Below are 21798 nucleotides of genomic sequence, written 5' to 3' on the forward strand. Positions count from 1 at the left end.
TAATCTGTGTTCTTAGACTCACATACACCAGCTTTGATTCTAAACCTATTTTTCCAACACTAATTTCCAATGTTCCAAAGTTAATTACCTCTCTCTTCATCATAAGACTGATGAAGGAATATGTCAGAGTTTGATTTTTTAAAAATATGTAACAGTATTTTATAGTTTTCAGATTGGGGGAAACAGAAAATGGAAATAATGAATTATTATGTGTCTGTAGTAGTGTACTAAAGCAAAATATAAGGCATTGTTAAAGATAATTTTTATTTTGCTTATATTACTTAAAATGTGAGTTGTATGTTTTTTATTTGAGTTGTTTGAAAAATGGGAACATCTTACAGCATCACATTGATTTTGAATCATTTGAATTCAACAATATGATTTGAAAATAAATTGAGAGTTACTTGAAAAATATCTAACCCATAAAGCTATTCATTCCCTCAGCAGAGACGTGTGCTGTGTGTTATGCAAAATGCTACAAATGGACACAGATCAACATCCTTATCTTTAAAGAGTTTACAGTATATTCAAAGGGAGGAGATGAGGTCATGAAGAGCAATAAAAAGCTATCTTGGTTGGTGGCAGAAATGGGGGAAAGGTTGGAGGATGTGGAAGAAAGCGCCTATGCAGTTACCTTTTATGGTCAGGTGGGAACAAAGTGTGCTGAGCATTGTGGGTAGAGATCCTTCTCTGCCTGATTTGTAAATATTTCATCAAATGAGTAATTTATATGTAAACATGTCAGTACAATGAAGGCATTTTCAAAGTCTTATTCTGGGGCTGTTCTGGGAGATGGCTGGCCCCAGGGATACCTCATAGACAAGCATGAGGGTGTGAGTTTGGACCCTCAGCATCCTCATAAAAAGCCAGGCATGGCAGTGGAGTGGTAATCCCAGCACTAGGAAGCAGACAGCTCCACCAGTCAGCAAGCTCTGCTTCACTTAGATCTTAAAAAATAAGATGGAATGTACCAGAGAAAGATACCGTGAGGTAGACCTCTGGTCTGTGCATGCATCTGTACGGGCACACAAGCACATGAGCACAGTCACACAGAAGGCTTGTTCGGTTGAGGTATGGCTGGAAAAGTCACATTGTATAAAAGAGAATAAAGCTTGTCACCCCCCTCCAATAGGATATGATTGTATATCCATTGCCAGAAAATTAAAACAGGATGTGTTTTGTTAGCATGTATTTCATACATGGATTTGGTATGTCCACTTTCCATCCTTTTAAGATGCTTCATATCTTCAGATAATTATTACTTTGAGTCAGCTCTCTTCCCTTTCTTTGCTCAGTCCTGATGGTTGTACTGTGCTCATTAAATTCACTTGTTTTTCTTATATCCTTAGTAATTTTCACCAACATCTTTGGAGTAGTGTTATGGTTTGGATCGTAAATCCCCGCAAAGGGTCGTGTATTAGGGACCTGGTCTTTGGCTGATGGTACTGTAGGGATGCGGTAGAAACTTTAAGAAGTGGAGCCTAGTGGAAGTTAGGTCATTGGAATTCTTGAAGAGGGATGAGGGCCCCAGCCCCTCCTCCCTCTATGCATCTCAGCCACCATGTGGTGAACAACTTTGCTGTCACATACTCTCTTGCCATCAGCCTAAAGGGACAGACTGAAGTGACGTGGGCTGCAGCCTCTGAACTGTGAGCCCAAATCTTTGGAGCTGTTTAACCAGAAATTTTGACACAGGAACGACAGCTGACTAGGACATGCAGTGAACTTGGTGGTTCTGTTTGTCTGAACATGTACTTCATACTCGGTCTTTTTATTTCTTAATCGTGCCGGAGATCGAACCCCAAGCCCTGCAACTGTTTAAAGATGTTCAACATTATCATCAGGGAAGTGCAGCTTAAACTATAGTGACATGTCACTAATGACACAAAATGCAAAGACTGACTACAGCAAGTGCTGGTGAGAATATGATGCAAATGTAACTCTCAGATGTTGGCGAGACAGAAACTATCGCTATAGAAAATACCCAGGCATTATTTTTTTCTTTTTGTTCTTGAGACACAATCTTGTTAGGTAGTTCAGACTGGCCTGGGTCCTCCAGCATTACAAGTGCTGAGGTTACAAGCCATGCACTACCATACCTGGCTTTGGCATTTCTTATAAAAATCAAGTGTACACTTGGCATGGCATTATTCCACTCTAAGGCAGTTGATCAGACTGAAGGTCTCAATCTCTCACTGGCTATTTTAGCCAAAAAACTTCCCTCCTCGTCTTCACCATAGAGCAGCTCACATCCAGCAGTGAGCTTTCACCAGATAGCTGAGAGAACAAGATGGAACCTTTTACACCTAAACTGAAAAGTAACAGCCCTCACTGTTGTCGGTGTTTCCACGAAGCCTAGCCTGCCTTAAAGAATGTGAAGACAGGAGATGGACTCAAGTTCTACCGTTAGCGGAACACATGTTCTTGTCCTTCACTTTTATGAGACTCCTAAAAGCACAGGTTGCATCCTCAGGGCACACAATGGCTGCTTGAAAACCAGAGACATTCTCCAGGAGAAAACAAACCAACCACTTTACTAAGCATGAGTCATGTTTTTAAGACAACTTCTAACAATCAAAACTTGGTCATGGCTGGGCAGTGGCGGCATACGCCTTTAATCCTGGCACTCAGGAGACAGACAGGTGATCTCTGTGAGTTTGAAGCCAACCTGGTCTACAGAGTGAGGTCTGGGATAGCCAGGGCTGTTACACAGAGAAGACCTGTCTTGAAAAAACAAAAATACTTGGTCACTATGCATACCTGCCTCTAAGGCAAACGAAGAGGAGCTATTTAACTCAGAAGCAGTGTACCCACTGGAATACGTGTTTCCAAAAGGGTTTTTTTTTTCGTTTTTGTTTTTTTGAGACAGGGTTTCTCCGTGTAGTTTTGGTGCTTGTCCTGGATCTCACTCTGTAGACCAGGCTGGCCTCGAACTCACAGAGATCTGCCAGGCTCTGCCTCCCAAGTGCTGGGATTAAAGGCGTGCACCACCGCCGCCGGGCTGGAATACATGTTTTTAAGAAAAATTATTTTGTGTTTAAAAAATGAAGGAAAATAGATTCGATGAGGCACATCTTTTCTTACTCCCAACATTAATTCCTTTACCCCTTCCTCAGTCGGTTTTGTAGCCTCTCAACATAATCTAGTTCCATCTTTCATCTGTAAAACAAAACTGAACACCTCAACCAGGTGTGAAGGTGCATGTCTTTGATCCCAGCACTTGAGAGGCAGGGGCAGGTGGATCTTTGTGAGATCAGCCTGGTCTACATAGTGTGAGTTTCAGGACAGCCAGGGCTACATAGAGAGACCTTATCTCAAAACAAAACAAAACCCCCGAAACCCTATTGATTTGGGCCAGTCTCTGCCTTTCGTTGCAAAAAATAAAAAGTTTTATCCCTCCTGTAACCGTTTAGGGGTGGGAGGCACCCTTGGCGAGTTGGAGCCAAGGGACACCACACCACAAAGGCAACAGAGCTCACCGAGAGATGGGGGCGCGGTGCAGAGGAGGCCTCTGGGGGAGGCGGAAAGAGCTTGCCTTTGTTTGTTTGTTTTTTGAGACAGTGTCTCTGCGTAGTTTTGGTGCCTGTCCTGGATCTCTCTAGGCCAGGCGGGCCTAGAAGCTTGCCTTTTATGAGAGGATACAGCGCATGCGCCTAGGGCGAGTGCTCTACTTAGTGGCGGCAGCAGCTACAGTGTCACGTTTTGGCTGCTACTGATGACGTAGCCTGCTAGGTCCCCGAGAGCACGCCGGTGTAAATGCCTGAATGCTAACACCTCTCCTTTACAATTTCTTTCCTTTTCGTTTTCTTTCTTATTTTAACTTTAAAGCTTATTTTAAATCCGGAGACATCTTAGTTAAATCCAGAGCTTTCTAGTTATTCTCCGAGATCCTGGGCACTTAACATACATCCTTGTATCCAAACAAATCTCGAAATCTCATTTATATTTAACTTAACAAATACTAGTGTTTTCTAAAAGAACTAAAGTCTCCCTTTAGCTTCAGTCAAGACTCAGGTTAAAGATCTTACAATTACTGCAAAGAAGACGGATGGAAAGCAGGGTAAATACTGCAACTTCCCGTTTTGTGGAAAATGGCGAGGAAGGCCTCTACGGCCGCGGAGAGCACCGCGGGAGACGCTCGGAACAAGAGGCGGGTCGTCTTCTACCCGGCTGACCCGCTCTGCCCCTGCGGCGGGCGGCGGAGATCCTGTCTAGAACTGCCCCGGCGCCGGGGAAGGAACGATTCTCCCGAGCCTCGGTTTCCGCAGGGACTCGTAAGCGAGGCCCTTGTCTGACGCACTTCCGGAGCGACGGACCAGAGGAAGCCGCGCTGGCTCCGAGTAAAGAGCCGGGGAAATGGTGGTCACCAGGTCCGGGCTGTCCCGGACTACACTGCAGGTCGCGTCAAAAAGCTCCCAGCAGAAGGTGAGCGGTCCCAGGTTCCCCGAGTCTCCTCGCCGCTAGGCAGAGCAGCTCGGCCGGTGGAGGAGAGCGGGGAGGCTCGGCGGGCCGGAGGAGGGTGAGGAGGACCCAGCCTTGCGCGCACAGTGCTGCGCCTAGTCGGCCCGAACCTGGTTAGGCCTCGGGGTCTTTTAGGGCACTTGCCAGAGTGTAGGTTGGTTGCCTTGTGCAGATGAGTCCTTTTAAGCTTTCTGTTGAGACAATACCGGGGAAGATTCCAGCTACCGCTCCCGAGCCTCATTTCGGGGATGGGAGGGAGCATTGTTTTCACGTGGGGAGGCTGGCGGTGGCCCAGCACCAACTCCTCTGGCGTATTAAGGGCGGCAGTGTGTCTCTCAGAGCTTCTGTCTGTCTCCTGCTGCCATGCTCTTTAGCTTGTGTGGTAACGGATGTAGAGCAGCCCTTTCCTGTATGTAAAAACCAGGCAAGCAGCGGATTCCCTTATACACTCATAAATGTATATATGCTCTATCTGTTCAGTTAGAACTTAACTCCCCCGCCCCCTGGGCTTCTAGAAATGATTTGGATTTTTTTTTTTTTTCCTCTAAGTGGAGAAAATTCTCTTTTCAGTTCTGCTTTCTGAAAAAATTACTTCATCATGAGTTTGGCTTTGTTTGGTACCTTAATCAGTTTTGCTGTTTGAGATCTTAACCGCATTTGCTTTCTCTTGTCCCAGCCCTATCTAAATGATACTGTGTTTGTTTTTGGTTTGCAGAGTTCTGCCCCTCAAGGAATTGGGGCACATCTAGAAAGCAAGAAAGAATCAGAATCCGATGACAGAAGTACTACTGAATCACATACTGCTGAGAAACAAAGTTCAGTCCTCTCCGGGAAGAGGAAAAGTAGAAATGCAGGCCCTCCGGCAGAGATAGTTGAACCGGCTACCGATGCAGAGGCCTCTGAGGCAGAGTCCCATGCTTCAGGGGTTTCTTCTGTGTTGGAGGTGCAGGAGCCCATTGTAAGAGTAACTAGGAAGAGGCAGATTGTAATTGCACCCACCCCAAAGTCCAGTATTAGGAAAAGGCAGAAAATCACCCCTCAACACGAATCTCTCGATGAAGGAGTTGTTTCTGACACAGAGTCTCATGCTTCGGGGGTTTCCATGATTGTACCTTCCACAGAAAGAAGCAGCAGAAGAAAGAAGGGTAAATCTGAAAGAGAATCAAGCCAAGAATCACAGGCAGAAGCTATATCTGATGCTGAGTCCTCATGCTCAGAGGTTACAGCCAGGAGACCAGCCAGGGCTATGCAGAAGAAATTACAGGCCCAGGCTGAGAAGAAAGATACTAAGGTTATACCAGGAAATAAAAAGCAAATCATGGGTACATCTGTGAATTCAGAAGACTCAGATGTTAGACAGACCTCTCAGTTACCAGCAAGACCACTTTCTCAGGTAAATAGGCCGGATTTCTCTAATAATGACTTCGATGATTCCATCCACAGAAATTCAGAAAAAAAACTAACAACACAAAACCACCAACATTTGCATATTCAAGAAGAAAAACAAGTCAGTGTTGCATCTCTTACAGAAATCAGGAAGGAGAATCGTAGGAGCCTGGATGAAGAGGACACCAAAATAATAGACGTAAAAAAAATGGATGGGAAAGATTCCCAGTTGAATCTTTCTGAAGTTCAAGACGCCCACCTTCAGCAGTCTGTTTCTCAGAATCATTCAAGCACCCCGAATAGTAAAGCCATATCACAGCCTTCAAGTCCACATCGTGCAACTATAATGAAATCAGAGCACAACTGTGCAGTTGTGAAAATAAAAAGATTGAATGAAGAGGGAGCAGACAGCCTAAAAACGAGCGACTTGACACAATTCAGTGATCCCGGGGATAGTAATGAAGAGCCCACAAGTGTAGGTGTCGGTGAAAGCAACAGCCAAAGTGATGTGGGTCCTGAATGTGATACCAAACTATCCAAGTCTGAACTCAGCGTGTCTCAGGATATAGATAGTTCTGTTTTACTGTTTCTTAGCAGTGATGAAAGCCAACAGTCTGAAAACAGCGAGAATGAAAAGGACACTCTGTGTCCTGTTGAGAACAGTGGCCAGAAGGAGTCGTCAAGTGGAGACTTGGAAGAGTCGGCATGTGGTAGTGCACTGTTTGTAATTGATAGAACTCCTGGATTGAGTGCTGATAAAAATTTTTACCTGGAAGACAAGGCCTCGAGCGAAGTTGCTATTGAGGAAGAAGAAGAGGAAGAAGAGGAGGAAGATAGTGAAGAAGAAAAATCATCAGACAGTGATGAAAAGAAAGACGAGTCTAGTGATGAGGAAGACTTACTAAATCACACAAAGTCTAAGCTGTAAGTACTACCTTTAAATAGGAGAGGGCATGCAAGGATTAAGTCTATGGCCTCAGCATGAGAAGCCTATCCTTTGCCACTGAGCTGCACCTCAGCCCCAAAGTAATTTTTATTAGTATATATTATAGATGTTTCATCATGATGCTCTCCTACGTGTGTGTATAGTGTATTCTGAGGTGCAGTTACCCCCCCCCCTCCTCTCCTCTACCTTTCATCCCCACTCATTACCCTTTTCCCAGCTAGTTCTCTTTCTGCTTTCATGTCTTTGGGGGACATAGGTGACCCAGTGAGTTTAATTGCTTATAGGAGGATGGGTGAGGGGTTATTTAGAACGCTCATGGGAAGCTTACTAGTGCCACACCATTGAAGACAATGCCTCTTCCCCCCAGTAATCATTAACTGCCTGTAGGTCCTCAGGGCGAGGTGGGGCCTGTGAGCTCCTGGACCCTCCGTTACAAAGTGCCGACTGGTCCAGTCATGTGCAGTCGATCAACAGCTTCTGTGAGTTCCCGGGTGCGACTCCCAGGTGCTACCCAGAACAGCATTCCACACTGCTGCTCTCTGCCCCTCTCCTGCAGTGGTCCCTGAGCTTTGGAAGGGGCGATACAGATGTCCCACTTAGAAACGAGCATCTGGAGACACTTACTGTCAGCACTTTTGACCAGCTCTGAGTCTTGGTAGTAACTGCTACCCACTGCAAAAAAAAAAAAGGGGGGGGGGGACTTACCATACCTGGGCAGGAACCTAAATATTTAGAAGGATTTTTAATGAATTCAGCGTGTCTAGCAAAATAAAGTAGTAGCTTCCCTACTAGGGCCTGTGACCAACCACAGACTTCTGATGCAGTTTACTGTACCAGGTATGTATTCCTGTAAGTGGGCCTCAAATCCAAATAGAAGTGGTTGGTTACCTCTCTAACAGTGCACCAGTAGGCAGACATAGCTCCTCTGGCAAGTCAGTTTAACATGTAGGATCCACAGTGAGTAAGTGTGGGAGGTCAGCTCCCACCTTTTAAAAGGAGTTCTATGAGGAGGAGAAGAGGGATAGGAAACTTCTAGATAGAAAGATAGTGAAGAGAAGAAAGACAACACAGGATAGCTTCGGGAGGACCTGGGTCAATACCCAGTGACCGTTCTGCTTCTGCAAGAGGGCTTTTTATAACAATGCCAAGGGGCGGGGCAAAAGACCTCCCCCTTGCTAGATCAAAGCACACCACACAGCCAAGTGTAGACTCTTCCAAACACCTGGTAACCACGCCCATGGTCAAAGCCTCCCCTTATGCAGTCCCACTGGGTAAAGCAAGCTCAAATTCTTGGACCCTGAGTAAGTTCTCACTGGGAAGCCCCTGTGGGCCTCTACAGGTGAGACCATTGGTAACTTTTCTCCCCAGCCTGTGTAGTTACTTTCCAGCACTATAAAAGTTAGCCAACAGGAGAGATGCTGCCAGCTCGATTTCAGGTTCATTTCTGTGTCCTGTAACCGAAGCCTGTGATATCTTCAGCAGTAGGGTCTTTTGGGTTTTTCGAGACAGTTTTTCTTTGTAGTCCTGGCTGTCCTGGATCTCGCTCTGTAGACCAGGCTGGCCTTGAACTCACAGAGATCCACCTGCCTCTGCCTCCCAGGTACTGGGATAAAAGGTATGCACCACCACCACCACCACCACTCAGCCAGCAGTAGGGTCTTAACATCTAGTCCTTGGTGGGCCACCAAGAGTCCTGGTAATAGCCTCTGGTTTTGAGGGGCCTCAGGTGTTCATCACCATGACTGGCTAATACTTTTGTTGTTGTTTGCTTGTTACTTGTTTGTTGTTTTTTGTTTTGTTTAAAACCCCACACTCCTTCCCACATTAATTCCAATGTATATTCAAAGATAAGAACCACTACCAAGGCGCTGTAATAGACTCCACTTTCCAGTGGAGGCTCATTGTACTTTGAACTACATTACATGGTTTATGAGAACGATCAGAGAAGAAACTGACTTTCAGTCTGAGAGTATTTGCTTATAAAAAGGACTCTTGGTTTTGTAAAGTAAACATTCTCACTATAAAAATATGATAGGAGCCGGGGCCAGATGTGGAAGAGACTGGGTTGGTGGTCGAGAGTATGCCGTCTTTTCTGCTTCTGTGGGGTTGGTGCTCATTGCCCCCTGAGATGTATTTAGAAACACTGCCATTAATTTACCCAGCAACAATTCTTTTTTCTTTCGCACAGATCTCTCTGTAGCCTACATTAGACTGGAACACACAATCCTGCCTCGGCCCTGATGGCTGGGATTATAGTCCTGCACCATACCTGGTCTGCCTAGGAAAGAATTGTAGAGTTGATTGCCTGTTAAGTTCAGAGCTGCTCTTTCTCCCTGGTGCAGAGACACAGTGTGTCTTTCTGAACTGTGTCCTCCAGTGTGTGAAATTCAACTGAATGCCTTTTCTTCAAGTTCTTTATGAAGTATGTGGGCATGTTATTTGCTTAGTCCTCCTAGAAAATCTTGGGAATCTTTTGGATGTCTTCACCAATAGTCTTGATTCATTATTCATCCTAGACTTTATTCTAAGTGAATGTATGAGATACACGTTTATTCAGTGTTTTAGGAACTGCACTGTACAGATAAGATGCTCTGTTTCCATGTGTGACTTTAACATGTAACCTTGTTTTCATTTTTTCTTACTTGATCTTTAAGTGACCTTTTCTCTTTCAGTCTGAAGTTGACAAGCAGCAGCATAGACCCTGGACTAAGTATCAAGCAGTTGGGCGGTTTGTATATTAATTTCAATGTAGACAAACTGCAGCCTCACAAGAAAACCCTAACACAGATCAAGGAGAAAAAGAAAACCGAGGTAAGCTCATAAACTGTCCCATCCTCTTTAGTTCTTAGAAAATGACTACTTTCCCTATGGCAAAACTCTATTGGTCTGTTGTGCTCTTTTTCCATCTTGTTGGAGTAGTTGGGTTTTTTATGAATGAAGTTTTATCTGTAAGAGATGATACTTGAACTAAATTAACTCAAGATCAGTGTTGTTATTACTATTATTATATTATTATTATTTGCATCCACCACTTAGAGACCCAGGGGTCCTATTTTCTTGCTCTAATTTTTTAAGCATTCGTTTGTTTTGGGGGGGGCATGTTTGTGCTGTGGTGTTTCTGAGAAGATTAGAGGACAACCTGCGGTAGCTGCATGTCCCCACCTTGTGGGTTCCAGGGATCAAAAACAAGGCCAGTAGGTTTGGCAGTATGTACCTCTTTAAAGTGCAAAAAACATTCAGGAAGAGATTAATGGATTTGCCTACACAAAATTTAAAAGCCTAAGTTTAAATGGGGAAGAAAGATTAAAAAAATTAATAATTTTGTATTTTCTAGCTTCTGCAGAAAGCTGTCATTACACCTGATTTTGAAAAAAATTATTCTGTCCCTCCATATAGTGAATCGAAGCATCAAGTTCAGAAACAGCGCAGGGTAAGTGGGGAGTTGCTGTTTAGATTGCTCACATGTGCTTTGCCTTTGGACTTCAGGGGATGTGACAGTGTGATTGTGCAGTTAACTGTGTGTATTCATCTCTTGTAGACAGGACCAGAGTTCTGAGACACTAAGGGCTGTTGAATATGGTTCCATCAGCATGTCTAGTGTGGCTTTTCACATCTTTGCACACGAATAGTTTCTGGTTTTGTTTGTTTTGGTGCTTGGGAGTGAACCCTGGGGTCTTGTGCATGTTGTAAGCATGTACCCTGTCACTGAGTTATTGCTTCTGCCCCATAAATACAGCTTTTGAAAATACACCTTAAACAGTGACAGCCAGCATACAGGTTCGCCATCCATATCATTTGGATTTTAAATACATTCCTGAAGGCTAGTGCTCTGTTGCACAGAGTTAATACAACCAACTTAAAACTCTGATCTACTTAGTCTGGCAGGTGAGGGAAGGGAAACAATTTAGCAGTGTAAGCAAACTTACTTTACTACTTGAACTTATAAGCAGTTATAAAAGGTGCTAATAATGCAGCACACTGGCACGTGGCAGGCACTAAACCATTTTGGATGAATGAAACAAAATGCTTGGTAGAATTTCCAAATGAATTAATTTTGTTTTATTTTGGATATAATAAAAAGGTCTGAATTTGTTGAGAGTTAGTTTCTCAGACCCTTAAAAAAATTATGCTTATATACCAGCTCCTAAAATAAAATGTTTTTATACATTATCTCTTATATGAGCCCTTTTAGACCAAAAAAAAATGGAAGCTGTGTGTGTGTTCCTTTCCCTGAAATTATCACCAGGAAGCCATCATTTATGAAATTGATGATGCTGTGCCAAAGAAATGTTTTGGGTGTCTTTTGTTTGGGAGTTAATTCTTTTTATAAGGATCCTGGAAATAAATGCTTTCTGTAAAGCTGGGTTGTTTTTTGTTTTTTTGTTTTTTGTTGTTTTTTTTTTGAGACAGTGTCTCATATCCTGGGTTGGCTAAGCAGAGGATGACCTTGGACTTCTTATCCTCTGGCCACCAATTCCCAAATTCTGGGGTTACAGATGTGCATTGCCATACTCAGTTTATGCAGTGTTGAAGAGTGAACCCCAGGGCTTCACGTATGCTGGGTGAGACCTCTATCAACTGAGTTACATCCCCAGCTCTTGTAAATGCTCCCTTTCCCAAGTCTGAATGGGTAGCCCAGGTTGGCTTCTTGAATTCTCAATCATCCATCCTCAATCTCTTGTAAGTATTGAGGTCACAGCTGTGTACTACCACAACCAAGTAATTCACACAGTTTTCTCTTTTATAATTTTACAGGAGGCACCTTTATAGCACAGTGGGCAGTGTGTCTAACTTTGGGGGAAATTAGTCTCTATACTCTCACAAAGAAGAGTTAGAATGTTTATTTTGGGGACTTGAGAGAGGGCTTGGTGGTCAAGAACACTTGCAACTCTTACAGAAGACAAAAGTTTGGTCCCAGCATCCACATGAGGCACCTCCTAACTTCCTGTGACTCCAGCTCAGGAACTCCTCACCCTCCTCACCTCCACCGGCACCTGCATACAAATGTATGTGCACATACATATAAGTAAAACGAATCTTTTTTTAATGTTTATTTTTAAAACTTGTATTTCAGAAAGAGCGACAAAAAACAGCTGGTAATGGTTGGTTTGGCATGAAAGCTCCAGAACTGACAGACGAACTGAAAAATGACCTCAAAGCATTGAAGATGAGAGCAAGCATGGACCCAAAGAGGTTTTACAAGAAAAATGACAGAGATGGTTTCCCTAAGTACTTCCAGGTATACAGGCAGAATGGGTAGGGTATGTGGAGAATAGCATGGCAAAGTAAGAAAGAGTTTACATGTGCATACCCAGCCTGTGGTCAGTGTCTGCTTAGGGTTAATAAAGACTAGAATGCAGCTCAGCCAGCCATCATTTTATAATGTGTCCTCAGTACAGAGGGGCATGGTTAAAAATGGTAGCTGGGATCAAGGTTAGTTCTGTTAAACTCACTGAATTTTTGTATCTGAATGTGTGGCTAGTACTAATCAAAGAGCAAAAGTTGATGCAGGCTGTAGAGAGAAAGGAAATTATTCCGTTCCTTTTCTCTTTTCAAAGCATCTCTGGGCAGATAGACGGTGAAAGACATTCAAAAGTTGCTTTTCAGTGTCTCCCAGTGAGCGAGCAAGTTGATCCTGTTTCCACTCTCCTCAGCCCTTTTCTACTCACTTGGTTTCCAGATTTCTCCCCCTCAGCCTCATTGTAGCTAGTGTGGTATTCTGTAATTTACTTCCATATTTGTTTTCATGTTATACTTCTGAGAAGCTTGAGTAATTCTGGTGACCTTTGGGGTGGTCTGTATCACTTCCTTTGGACCTTCATGATCTGCACCCAAACTAGCTTGCCACCCCTTTGTTATTGAGCCCTTAAACGTCACCACACTCAGTCAGCTACTCGGCCTTCTCAGAGCATGGGCCAGTCTTTTCTGCTCGGACTTCTCTCCCTTGTTTGCTTGGTGACCGTTTACTTACAGAGAGCCAAGCTAAAATGTCGCCTGTCATGCTTACCTCCTTTAATAAGCCTGATCCCTAGGTCTTCAGAGCCATCCATGTATAGTGTTCTGTTCCGTGTGCATCATTTGCACTGTAGTGTTCAGTGTCTGCCTGGCTCTGCCTGAAGGTTGTGGCCCCTTCCTGGCGTGGACTGGATGTTCAGTCCTTGTTTTCCCATCACCTAAGCACAGTGCCTGGCACATAGTAATCATCCTGTAAACGCCAGCTGAATGAATCAATGTAGAACCTTTACTAAACAGCTTCTAGGCCGGCAGTATCTATGATAATCTAAAATCAAATAGACATGTAGAATTTAAATGTACGACATTGGATTAGATTAGAAAGCACAGTTTATAGTGTTTTGTGCTATTCATCATGAACTTACTGTTTAGCACTGAAGAATATAAAGTTTGGACGTACTGTACACTAATGGGGAAATGTCATCGGTAGCACCAGTGGACTGGCTAATAGGTGGTTTATTTTTGCCTTTAAAAAAATGGCATAACTTTAATCCATGTGTAATGTAAGCTTGTGCTTTCTGTTCCTTTCTGTAAAAACCCTTTAGACCTATACTGAAATGTGGAGCAACTTAACATCTACGTACTGCATCACTTATTTCAATCAATTTTTCTTAGGTTGGAACCATTGTTGATAATCCAGCTGACTTCTACCATTCAAGAATTCCCAAGAAACAAAGGAAAAAGACTATTGTGGAAGAGCTGCTGGCTGATTCTGAGTTCAGGAGGTAATTTACGTTTTATTTATTAATTTATTTATTGGTTTTTTTGAGACAGGGTTTCTCTGTGTAGCTTTGTGCCTCTCCTAGAACTCACTCTGTAGCCCAGGCTGGCCTCGAACTCACAGAAATCTGCCTGCCTCTGCCTCCCGAGTGCTGGGATTAAAGGCGAGCACCACCATATAATGTGTATGCTTTCCTTTAAATACACCAAGTTTATAGGTTTTCAGAATACATTTTGGTGACTGTGTTTTCATGAGAATAACAAAACAAATAATTTAGTATTTGGCATAAAGTTAGATCCTCATCTATTTCTGCCAAGCCCTACATCATGTAGCCTTTAAACTGCACACAGACCCTCAGAATGAGGGTGAAAAGAAATGATGCCTCAGTGTTCCTTTGGAAATACTTTTTACCTAACATCTCTTATCTGGAGAGCAGACCTGAAAATCATTGCTCTTTGTTTTCTAAGGGGTTTTGTTTTGTTTTGGTTTTTTAAGACGGGATCTCTCACTATGTAGCTCTGGTTGTTGTGGATCAGAGATTGCCTGCCTTTGCCTCCCAAGTGTGCCCGTACACCTGGCTCTGAGCTTCTAAGAAATGTCAATAATACTGTTTTTATTATGTAGAAACTTTTACTTTGTCCTTTCTGGATTTTTATCCCACATTTATACCCAGATCTAACATCACCAGGTAACTGGATACTGGTCTTTTAAATACAAACTCTGGCTGAGGAGTTCAGTGCACATCTGTAAATCCAATGCATAGGAAGCTGAAAAAGGCAGGTTGTGAGTTCGAGGTCAGCCTAGGATACATAGGAAGTTCATGGCCAGCCATTGCAAGACACCATCTCAAAACCTAAATAAAATGAATTACAAACTCTGAGGACAGAGACCATTGATTGCTTCCTTGTCCACTGCTGTCCTCAGCCTCCTGACATTTGGTAGCAGTGTGATAAACAAGACAGCTCAGCACAGAGCATTTTGAGACTTAGCTCCTCCTTAAAACTGTATTAACTGCTAATACCTGATACATCGTGCTTTAGATTGGAGCATAAAGGTTTGTTTTTCTCTTTAGATTTAACCGAAGGAAGTATTCGGAAATCATGGCTGAGAAAGCAGCAAATGCAGCAGGAAAGAAGTTCCGGAAAAAGAAGAAATTTCGCAATTAAAATCCACAAAGCAAACCACAGCATTTTATAGATCTCCTTTATTTGCTGAAGTCATCACATAATTTATATAAATAATATATATTTAGTGATTTCTGTTTGTTAATAAAGCTGACAAAATCAATCATGTGTCCCTTGTAATAAAAATAGGTTGTGTGTATAGATGGTACGTCTGGTTTTAGACGGTTAAAGGGGAAAACGAGTATCAACTATTTTAGTATGTTAGTCCCGTTTTCGGTATTCGGTTATTTAAAGAAAATGTAATTAGAACATAAATAGGCAGTATGTTCAAAGAACTTTTTGAAGTGATCAAAACTGTCTAAATATAAAAACTACTGTGTTGTGTGTGGAGGATGTAGACACAGCTTATGTTTACCTGTTTCTTCCAGCGTACACGCTACAGTGTGTGGGGAGGTAAGGGAAAAGTGTTCTGGAGCCAACATGAACTACTTGTAGAAACAACTCAATGAGGCTCAAATATGCCTGAAATGATGCAGAGGTCTTAAATATACCTCAAAGGCCTATGGTACTTTGGGAAGTGGAGGGACCTGTAGGAGGTGGGGCCTAGTGAAGTTACATGTGGGGACAAGTCCTTGTAAGGGGATGGGACCCCTGGTTGTTTACCTTCTATTTTCAGCCATAAGGTGGCCAGCTTTACTTTTACACATTTCCTTCCTGCTGTGGTCTGCCTTGCCACGGGCCCAAAGTGACCACAGATGACAACCTATGAAACGAAGCCAAAATAGTCCCTCCAAGTTGATTATCAGGAATCTTGTTACTGCAATGGAAAGTTCCTTTATTTTCCACTTCATTTATATAAAGTAGGGAATGTTTAACAAAATAATCACTTCCATCAAGTAAACTGAAATTACCTAAAAATAATCTGAAGTCACCTATTAACATTCATTCTTAATTGAGTATGAGCAAGTTTTATTTTAAATCTTTCAAAGTAGAGTAATGGTACAAGCCTGAAATCCCAGCACCTTGGAAGTGGAGGCAGGAGGATCAGGCATTGAAAATCATTTCAACTACGTAATGAATTTGTTTTATATGCAAATCTGTCCTCCCCACCCCCCCAAAAAAACAATTATCTTCCAAACTATAAAGAATAATATCTAAAAAGTATTGTAATTATAAGAAGGTATTGCGGAGTGTCTACCAAAGAAGACCTATCGGACATGGTTTCAAGCCATACAAAGTCTTTATTACCAGGCTGGTAACTACACTGGGTGTCTGGGACCCCAGTGCAGTACTGAGCCTTTCTCGGAGTGGGCTTTTAAGCATAAAAACCACATCCTGGACTGACACAACTCAGTTGGTCAGATTCGGAACTACAGAAGCCAAAAAGCAAGGTTGGTACATTAGAGACTTTCCCAGATCGATGGACTTTGATGGATTAGGTCTTGGTTCTCATTTTGGCAGGTCTTGCTGCCTACGTCCATGCTGGATTTTAAGGCCTGATAGTACTTCCATCACGGTGTCGGATGTGTTACGTCTGGGGTCCTGTTACAAAGTTAGGAACTTGTTTATTACATTTTTATTTGTGGATGTGCATGGGGCACATGCATGTACTTGTATGGTGGTCAGAGGACAACCCTAAGAGTCTCCTTTCACCATGTGAGTCCCGGGGATCAAATTCAGGCCTTCAGCCTTGTCCACAGGCTTTACCTACTGACCCATCTCATCTGCCTTGAACTTCTCTTTTGGTCTCTGTCATCCTGACTACAAATACTTTTGTACTTCAACTTAAGATAGGGTTCACAGAGTTTCAGTTGAAAGAAGTGTAAATTGAAGATGCATTTCATCTAATGTACCAAATACAGCCTCACCTAGTTTCCCTGAAATGCTCAGAATATGTATGTTAGTCTACAATTGCACAATCTAACACCTTGATGATCTCCTCTGCTCAGCATGATGAGAATCATCACCAGCCCAGGAAAAGTAGTTTCTGCTCAATGCAAGTTGCTTTCTCTCTGCTGTAGTCAGTTCTGAGTCAGACTCCTCAGGGGCCATTGGCGTTTGAATAATGGATGAAACTGTCTTGGTTTAGTGAGCATGAAAAATCTAATTCACTCAACAATTATTAGGCTTAATGACTAACAAAGCGAGACTACTACAACTGGGCATGAAGAAGTAGATCAATTAAGGTCATCCAAAGCCTGTATCTGTCTCCTTAATATTAGCTTTTCCTTCGCTTCACACCTTCAACTTTCCCTTGCCATGCTCTTCCATTCTGTAAACAGTCATAGGGAACATGCTCTGTGCTTAGCGTAGCATGTCTAAGCACCAACAGTCAACACATGCATATCTGAACTCACTTTCCTACACTCATTCCTACATTTTATTTTTTGTCTCAATTATGTCAGCATTCATCCACTGGCCTAAGTGGAAACAGCAGATCTCTGGCACTCTAGCTAGCTGCTTCTGCTCTCTCCTCCATCCTCAGTTCAAGGCTCAGCTGTCCTGGGAAACAGCTCGAGTTTATATCCTCAGCCTTCTCTTCAACCACTTCCCGCATTCCAACTCTCAACATTTTCTTACTTTCATGTCTTCAACAGCCTCAGTTCATGGTCTACACTGCAGCAGAGGAATGATACAAAACACATCACACTGCTTCCCAGCTAACAACTATTCAGCGTTTCCCCATGGCCTTTAAGTCCACACTCAACAATGATGTATGAAACATTTGGAATATGGTCCTGGGGGGAAAGTATGGGGCTTTGTTTATTTGTTTGTTTGTTTTGGACAGGGTCTCACTATGAAGCCATTACTGTTCTGGAACTCACTAGACAGATTAGACTGGCCTCAAGCTCTGAGAACCACCAGCCTGTAGTGAGTCTTTTTCTGTTCCGCTAGCCAGCTCCCAAATCATGATACGGAGACTTATTATGAAAGCTTGGCCAATAGCTTAGGCTTGTTTTTAGCTAGTCTTATAACTTAAATTAACCCATTTCTATTCATCTATGTGCTGCTCCAGACTTGTTTACCTCATCTACATACTGTCCATCCTGCTTTCCTGCTTCTACCATGTCTCCTCCCGTCTTCTTCCCAGCATCCTCTGCGCCTGGAAATCCTGCCTAGCTATTGGCCATTCAGCTTTGTAATAAATCAATCCAAGTGGCACATCTTCACAGTGTACAAAAAGATTCCACACCACCAGACTGCCTTCCTAGAGCTGGGGTCAAAGTGCGCCACCACAGCCAGCTGCTTCTCCAGTTCTTAATAATAGGAGCGCCTCCAGGTGCTCATCAGGTAGGCTCCTAGAGATCAGTAATTTAACAGGTGGACTTCCGAAGGGCCCACTCCTCACTGAGGCCTGCACATGAACAAATGAAGACTGGGAATGAAGCTCAGCTGGTACAGGGCTTGCTTAGCATGCACATAGACCTGGATTTGAACCCTAACATCGCATGGACTAGTGGCTGTAATCCTAGCAATTAAGGTTGTCCTCGGCTACATGAGATGTCTAAATAAATGTGGAGCTTTAGGGAAGAGATTAACCATAAGGGCTTTGATCCATCTATGAATTAATCTTTTGATGGGCTATTAGGAGAGAGTGGAAACTTAGGACCATGTTGAGAGCAGGTCGTTGGGAACATGCTTTTAGGAAGTATATTATCTTGCTTCTGTTACCCACCCCCACCTTCCATCTGCTGATGTGACCACCTTTGTTTCACACGTGCTCCCGTCATGATGTTCTGTCTCAAAGAGACACTGAAGCCTCCAAGCCAAGTAACCATGGACTAAAATTTGAGATTGGATAGCAGGATTTATGGCTTGGGAACAACACAATGAGACCAAGTCATAATATTTGCTTTTGCATTTCTGGGAAGTGTACGTGCTCTGAGCTATATCCTCAGCCCTCTTTAGGCTTTTTGAGACAGCGACTTTCTACAGACAGCTCTTGATCCTTGTGATGCCCTTGCCTCGGCCTTCGGAGTAGTTCAGATTTTAAATGTGTCCTTCCAAGCCAGGCTCCAAGCATGTGGTGTGAACACAGACAGGCACGGCAAGGCTCCATTTATTGGCTCTTCCAGGTAAGAATAAAGGGAGGCTAACACGGACTAAAGAGGTGACTGGGCTGCTCACTTACAACATGACACAGCGGGCTTCTGATTCTTCTGGGATGGACTATGGTTTGGTCACTGCCCATTAGTTCCAACATGGTTTCAAAAGACATGCTTCTTGTGTACACGTACACACACACACACACACACACACACACACACACACACACACACACTCCTTTTATTTGGTGGGCTAATGAGCAGTCAGCTTTGCACAGAAACTGCTGAGTTTCTCATAAAACATTCTGGTCTCATGGTTTATAGAGACTGTAGGTACATAAGCTGCCTAGAAAGCACAAGGGTGGGGTGAAGAAATACCAGCTCCAATAGGCAGCAGGTCAAGTGATACTAGTCTCGGATAAAACATTTTTTTTTCTCAAATGATGAACATTTATCTATATACAGAGCTGACTCAGGAATTAAGACAGCAAAATGGGCACTGTAGGAAGACAGATGCCGAGCCTTTTACCGTGGTTATCCATCAGGTATTTGCAACCTCCAGTGAAGAATCTGTCTTAGCAAAAGTTCAAGTTTCTGCAAAATAACCTAGGCAACTGTTACCATGTCAGAGTATCCACATGTCAGAGGTGTTACTTCTCATAAGCTGGCAGGCAGTTAATATATACTGCTCAGCTGTGTGATTCCCAAAGTGTGTCAACCAGGAGTGAATGCAGTGACTGACAGCCGAAGTGATCTGGAGGCTTACTGAAGAAGTCTTGGGGATAAAGATTTTCCCTTAGTAACAGCTTTTCCTCAGGTGTAACCTCCTCAATCCCCACTAGTTCTCAACTGGTGAGGTCATAAGGAACTCTGTAAACATTCTGGCCTTGTAGCTTAACCAGTGTTTCATGAAGAATCTGTTGGGAGCATACCTGTAACGAACACAAAGTTAAGGGACCAGAATTTGCCGTTTGTTTCCTTGGACAAGATGGTAGTTCCTTTTCAAAATCCTTGACTCAAAATAAATGTATCTTATTTTGTCACAGGAACAAAAAGATTTCTAACGTCCCAACTGGAGACTACTCATTTTAGTCTCCCCAGCATGTGTGAGTATGCCTGTTTCCTCAGTTTCCCCACAGGTCACATGTTATCAAACACGTGGAAACTGTTTATAATTTATAAATCACAGCATGTGCAGCCTTGGCCATGCTACTTTATTATTATATTAATGAATAATTCATGATTATGAAGGGGAAATCTTTTAAAAAATAACAAACACCTGACCTTGCTAGACTGTAAAATAGCACATACAAATTTCAGACCAATGCAGCAAACTAGAAAATCCAGAAACCAAAGTGTATATATGTTGTTGTTGGTTTTTTACTCTTTTGGGGGGGCTCGCCACCCAGCTCCCAAATAAATCACACATGGAGGCTTATTATTACTTATGAATGCCCGGCCTTAGCTTGGCTTAGTTTCTAGCCAGCTTTCCTTAACTTAAAATTATCCCAACTTCCTTTTACCTCTGGGCTTTTCCTTTTCTCTAACTTCTGTAAACCTTGGCTTGCTGTGTAGCTGGGTGGCTGGCCCCTGGAGTCGTTGTCCTCCTCTGGCTGCTAGATCTTAGCTCTCCAACCCCTCTTCCCAGATTTCTCCTCCTGTATATTCTCTCTGCCTGCCAGCCCCGCCTATCCTTTCTCCTGCCTTGCTAGTTCTTTATTGGGCAGTTCTTTATTAGACCATCAGGTGTTTTACACAGTAACACAGCTTCACAGAGTTCAACATAAAAGTAACACACCTTAAAATACTAGTTACTACATATACAGGAATTTAGACCATCATGAAGGTGGGCATTTCAAATTTTTATGGAAGAGACAGTGGGCTCATCACCAGCAAGTCTGGGGCAGAACTTCCATTCCAACAGATATTCCAGATGGAGCAGAGGTACAGAAAGGGCTAACTTCTGCATTAAAAACAAAACAACAACAACAACAACAAACCAAACCGGAAAACATTTTCAAGTAACCATTATTATCAATTATTATTATCATTGTTATGTTTTTTCGAGACAGGGTTTCTCTGTATGGCTTTGCGCCTGTCCTGGAGCTCACTCTGTGGCCCAGGCTGGCCTTGAACTCACAGAGATCAACCTGCCTCTGCCTCCCAAGTGCTGGGATTAAAGGCGTGTGTCACCCGGCTCAAGTAGCCATTATTATTACTACTGGCTCTGGAGAGAATTTCAAGTCTCAGATACAGGAATAACAAGGATGTGTACTCTTTCCTGGACCTTTCCCGACAATTTTGAATTTTTCATGTTCTGCATGAACCCGGAGTTTTGTAGGTAATATATTTTTTTAAACTCCCTTCATTCCGACGCTTATTTGTCTTCGGCGAAGGGGAACGCTAACCTTGTGCAAAGTTAGACGTGTCACAGGGGGACTAGACTAAGTGACTCCTGTTTCCAGCTGGCAGGCAGTGTGTGCCCACTCCAACTCGGCACTAAAATCGTGGAAGAAAGCAGTCTGCCCCAGAAACGCAGGTTTCTGGGCCTCTTCCCAGGTCCACCGAAAAGGCATCCTGAAGTGACGACTGAGGTCTGTGTATATATATATTTTTTTTTTTTTACAAGATCCACTCGAGATACGGGGGAGGGGGAGGGGCAGGGGTGTGTACTTAGGATGCCCTTGGGCTAGCCTGAGCAGCGCGCTCCCTCTGCCCTGCTGGCGGCCACTGTCAAGCTCCAGACGTGGGACATCACGCGGGACCCAGGCCCGCCCCACGCTCTCACAGGCCCACACCGAGAGGCCCGCTTCTTTACAGCCCGCTTTACCTAACTCTTCTCCGGACTGGGATCGGCCCGGAGGCTGCGGAAGCTGCAGCTGGGAGTGGTGACAGCAGCACGCAGCGGGGAGGGGTCCGGTGGCTGGGCCGGGCGTGGAAGCTGTTTAGGCCACAGACAGAAGGAGTAAAAAAAGGTAGAAGTCAAAAACAAACCTCCCAAGGTTTTAAAAACACTCCGACTCCGCCGGGACTCGAACCCGGAACCTTTGAATGCCTTCAACCTCTAGAAGTCCAATGCGCTATCCATTGCGCCACGGAGCC

The 21798-nt window shown here is 43.5% G+C and overlaps 1 protein-coding gene, 1 long non-coding RNA gene and 1 other non-coding gene across 3 annotated transcripts; 1 reads left to right on the top strand and 2 right to left on the bottom strand.

Annotated features, from left to right (window-relative positions):
• The first annotated feature begins 4292 nt into the window (after positions 1-4292).
• On the top strand, positions 4293-14813 carry Dnttip2 (deoxynucleotidyltransferase terminal interacting protein 2). Its single transcript, XM_059266179.1, has 7 exons — positions 4293-4425; positions 5177-6771; positions 9466-9604; positions 10128-10223; positions 11868-12032; positions 13421-13530; positions 14599-14813. The coding sequence occupies exons 1-7, from the start codon at positions 4357-4359 to the stop codon at positions 14690-14692; spliced, it is 2268 nt and encodes a 755-aa protein (XP_059122162.1). The 5' UTR covers positions 4293-4356; the 3' UTR covers positions 14693-14813.
• Positions 14814-15871: 1058 nt separating this feature from the next.
• Positions 15872-19817, bottom strand: LOC131913521 (uncharacterized). Its single transcript, XR_009379908.1, has 2 exons — positions 19226-19817; positions 15872-16192 (listed from the first exon to the last, which is right to left on the bottom strand). It is a non-coding gene; the product is annotated as an uncharacterized LOC131913521 (long non-coding RNA).
• A 1896-nt stretch (positions 19818-21713) lies between these two features.
• Positions 21714-21798, bottom strand: Trnar-ucu (transfer RNA arginine (anticodon UCU)). Its single transcript is given in 2 exon segments — positions 21714-21749; positions 21762-21798. It is a non-coding gene; the product is annotated as a tRNA-Arg (tRNA).

This window comes from Peromyscus eremicus, chromosome 6 (assembly GCF_949786415.1).
Source record: "Peromyscus eremicus chromosome 6, PerEre_H2_v1, whole genome shotgun sequence".
NCBI lineage: Eukaryota > Metazoa > Chordata > Mammalia > Rodentia > Cricetidae > Peromyscus > Peromyscus eremicus.